The 4010-nt window shown below is 37.1% G+C and overlaps 1 protein-coding gene across 1 annotated transcript; it reads right to left on the reverse strand.

The window, feature by feature from the left end:
* Positions 1 to 275: 275 nt before the first annotated feature.
* Positions 276 to 3894, reverse strand: LOC110444632 (cytoplasmic dynein 1 heavy chain 1-like; the record flags this gene model as incomplete). Its single annotated transcript, XM_021488998.1, has 4 exons — positions 276 to 788; positions 2836 to 2989; positions 3246 to 3425; positions 3703 to 3894. Coding segments are annotated over 4 exons (726 nt in total), but the record flags the coding sequence as incomplete, so codon positions are not given.
* Positions 3895 to 4010: the final 116 nt, after the last annotated feature.

Genomic DNA, 4010 nt, shown 5'->3' on the forward strand with positions numbered 1-4010 from the left:
GGAGGGTAGTCCACTTACCTAGGCACACAGGATGAACTTGACCTACTTACTTGATGTCCTCACTATGCATTTTAACAATGTTGGAGATGAAGTTGTCTTTGACAATTGCAGTTCTGATGGTACGCCAGTCAGAGGCGCTTTCCCCGATGAGGAGACAGATAGCCTCCAGAGCTAACTTGACAGGAGGTGGGGGGTTTGACATGGTCCTGATCTCCACTAGGTCCTTCTTTTTTATTCCCTTCACAGCTTTGGAGGGAAGGCAAGGAGAGAGAAACGTACAGGTCACAGAGCATCAAACTCACTGGTTCTACCAACAGTATGCAGAAAGGCCAACCACAACTCCATGTCCGTCATTTCATTACATAAGCGCTGATCAAATTTTGGGTTAGTTTTTCCTTAAATATCATTTATTTACCACAAATGATTTCTAGATATGAGACCAAACTGTGTTTTAACCTGAACCAATTTGACAGATTTTGTATGGTTGGCATTTTCTGGATACATGAGGCAGACAACCCCTAACAGATAACCCCAGTAATTGTCTGAGTGACAATACACCTTATACTTCTTACACTGGTCCCTACAAACTCACGGAATAGCAAGAGTGTCGAAGTTGACAATGGTGGAAATGAAATTTTCTCTCATAATGATGCCTCTCAGTGACTTCCAGTCAAGATCCTGTTCTCCGAGCAAGGTACAGATGGACTCGATGGCCATTTTGACAGCAAAGGGAGGATTAGGGAGGGACTTGACCTCCACAAGATGCTGTTTCTTGATAGATTTGACAGCTGAAGAGAGCAAAACACAAAACAAAAACATAACAAAATAAACAAAATATATTGAGCATGCTTAAAAACACAAATGATATATAATACAACAGTACATGGTAATGTGACATAATAAAATAGCACAACGGCCTAACACACATACACAGCACCCTGTACAACACACAGTGTACTGTACACACATGGAAAATGTTTGTACAGGACACAGAATTACACTAACCTTATAATACTCCATCAGAAATTGTTCTATCAGTCTACTAGAGGTGGAACAAATGTTCAAAATATAGCAGGAGCATGATGCTCTTGTATGTACACATCTAGATTAGCAATGATACATTATACAATCAAGTACAAGCATATTCCTCAATTATAGGAAACTTTAATCACAATCGTTAATGATGCAAAAAAAAGAGAAAACTTTAAGCTAAATGCAGAATTGTCCTCAAGATCGATTAAAAGTAAAAACAAACTAGAAACTGTAACAGTGACCTTGACCTTTTGAAATCTTAAATACACAACTACATATCACAATGTATCACCATGTCAAATTTGCAAAAGATAAGTCGTTTGGACTGTGAGATAATCTCTGGAAATGAAAGTATGGTCACTGTATGATTGGCTAACATTTACCATGCTTATATTTATTTTCTCTAAGCAATATATACAGAAATACCTGTCAGATGCAAAAAAAAGAAACTTTACAAGGGAGATAACCAAAACAGCATTACTTAACCAATAACAATACACATCATACAGCCTTCATTTTGTGTATTATTACTTTTGCATAGAATTCACTGAATGTGAAGCTTATGTATTTATAGAATCAAAATTGACTTATTTGTGTATGATCAAGAGCTAGTATATATGCCTTGGTTGTCTCCCATCTCTGTCAATCCATTTGTATAAAACCACAAAGTTACAACAATGACACCTGTAATAGGTTGTAAGCAAAAATAGATATACACGTCTGAAAGCATTGAAATGAGAACTTTCCTAATTAGCATTCCTTCCATCCTATATTGTATTTAATATAATACCAATTACATCGGTTTTATTGACTTTGTATAAAGAGGTGATCTTCCACCCAGGTGTTGTGACATGGGATTTGTACATGTGTGATTTGTGCATGTGCTTTTCATACTGTCAACAACTCAAATTCTTGACCTCATTGTTAATCTTAGATATAATTCAAATGGTTATAAATACCATGGATTTACCCATTTGTGTAATTGTTAAATAACGGTGACACAATTTCACAATATGAAGTGTCTATGAATATTAATCTAACACTAGAAGTGAATGAACTGAAAAGATAATAAACTGAAGATAAGCGGATATCTACACAACAATAGTACAGTTTACTACATCTATCTTCTACATCCTCAGCTGTCCATCTATCAAACACTAGGTCAGCAGGAGGTCACCATAGTTAGGCCATCTTTCACCGACCAGCTGGTCTACTCGAGGTCAAGCCTTGACACAGTAAATCTTTCTATTACTGACCAGATTAACCAGAGGTCAAACCTCGTACAAATTGGGGCGAACATTAAGAAAGCGTTTATCTAGATTTGACAACTCTCCCTTTGTAGATGTTCCCCAGCTTCTATATTTGTGATAACACTGGTTTATGTTCCCAGGAGCAAGAATGGATACACAACATTAACTGAGCAATACATTAGAGGAAGTGTTATCAGAAAGGAATCTTACCTACATTAACTTATTATTCATACATATCAACTTATACTCATAAATACTTACAAAAAATATACAAGGAAAATAAAGTTTTATTAAATTACTGACCAAATGTGGTAAAACTTGTAGCAGTTAATGTGATGTATTTGATTTAAGTGAACTCACATCTTGTTTTGAAAAAAAGATGAGATATACAAATAAATCTTTGATGCAGTATAACTAAACACCCTTGGACATATATATGAATATACATTGTCTGCTGATTTTGTTCAATAAGTTTTCTAAGTTTTATTCTTGTGATGTCTCCATCAACAGTATTGGGTGTAGCTTGGGACAGGAGTCCGACAACAATCCCTACCTTGCTGTGCCTCTATAACGGCTGGCTCTACCCCAGCTAAATCAGCTTTTACGCTTGCTGATTTCTCTCCAATTATCTTCGTCTGCTCAATAAGTGCCACCTGGATTTCCTGTGATGTCATTTTTTTTCTCTCTGCTTCCTGCTGATCTTTGACCTATGTTTCAATAATTGAATAATGTAATCTTACCAAGTCTCTGATGGATAAAAATAGCAATGTTGGTCATTCATGATTAAAGAATAAGAATTCCAACTCAATATTTACGGAAAATTAAGTACGACTAGGATAATGTAAATACTTCAGGATTGTTTAGTTTCAACGATCTCAAAATACTAGGGTCTATCAGAGATCAGTTTTTATCTCACTGGTCATTTTTTGAAGCATCACTAGTGAAGCCTGGAAGTTTATTTACCATTTGTTTGAGTTTGGCATTAGCTGCAGCGTTTTTCTCCTCTAGTTCAATACGTTTGACTGAGAGAGATTTCTGCAGCTCTTCCACCTGGTCGACTGTCTCTCGGATTTTCTGTAGACCGATGTTCAGATGAAGTTGCTGCTCCTCTAGGTCGGATCGTTTCTCATTGTACAGTTTAGCCTGTAATACATAGGAGAACAATACACCACGAAGCAGTCAGACAAGTCATTAAACTGCAATTAAAACCTACAAGCAGACATTTATTGATTCAACTAAAATTACTGTTATTTAATTTCTTTGTAACATTCTATGCAATTTAGTGACTATACTTGAAAAATGCTGTTAACAGACAAGTCCCTTATTCTTGTACATGTCAATATGGTAAGAAGTCACCTCAAAAGCCACATGCTTTCAAGACAGTGGTTGCACCAGAGTACAGAGATAGTGTCACACGTACGAAGTGGTTAATGAAGTCAAGGTAGTGTCTGGGTGTGATTGCCATACAGCGCCCGCCTCGCTTAGCTACACGGGTGTTGGCTTGGTGCAGCGACTGGTGGACGTGGACGAAGGCGTTGGTCACAACCTCTCTGTGGGACGGCCTCGCAGACAGACCCTCATAGGCAGCAGGCAGGTAGTCAGGGGGAATGTACTACAACATTGCAGTGTATCAATCAGACATGGAAACATCAACTTGTTTATCGGCTTTCATTTAGTAGCATCTAATATTTATACAGTGAAATAATTCTAGCATATACTTACATTAGA

Source organism: Mizuhopecten yessoensis, unplaced genomic scaffold, assembly GCF_002113885.1.
Source record: "Mizuhopecten yessoensis strain PY_sf001 unplaced genomic scaffold, ASM211388v2 hete_36154688, whole genome shotgun sequence".
In the NCBI taxonomy this organism is placed as follows: Eukaryota; Metazoa; Mollusca; class Bivalvia; order Pectinida; family Pectinidae; genus Mizuhopecten; species Mizuhopecten yessoensis.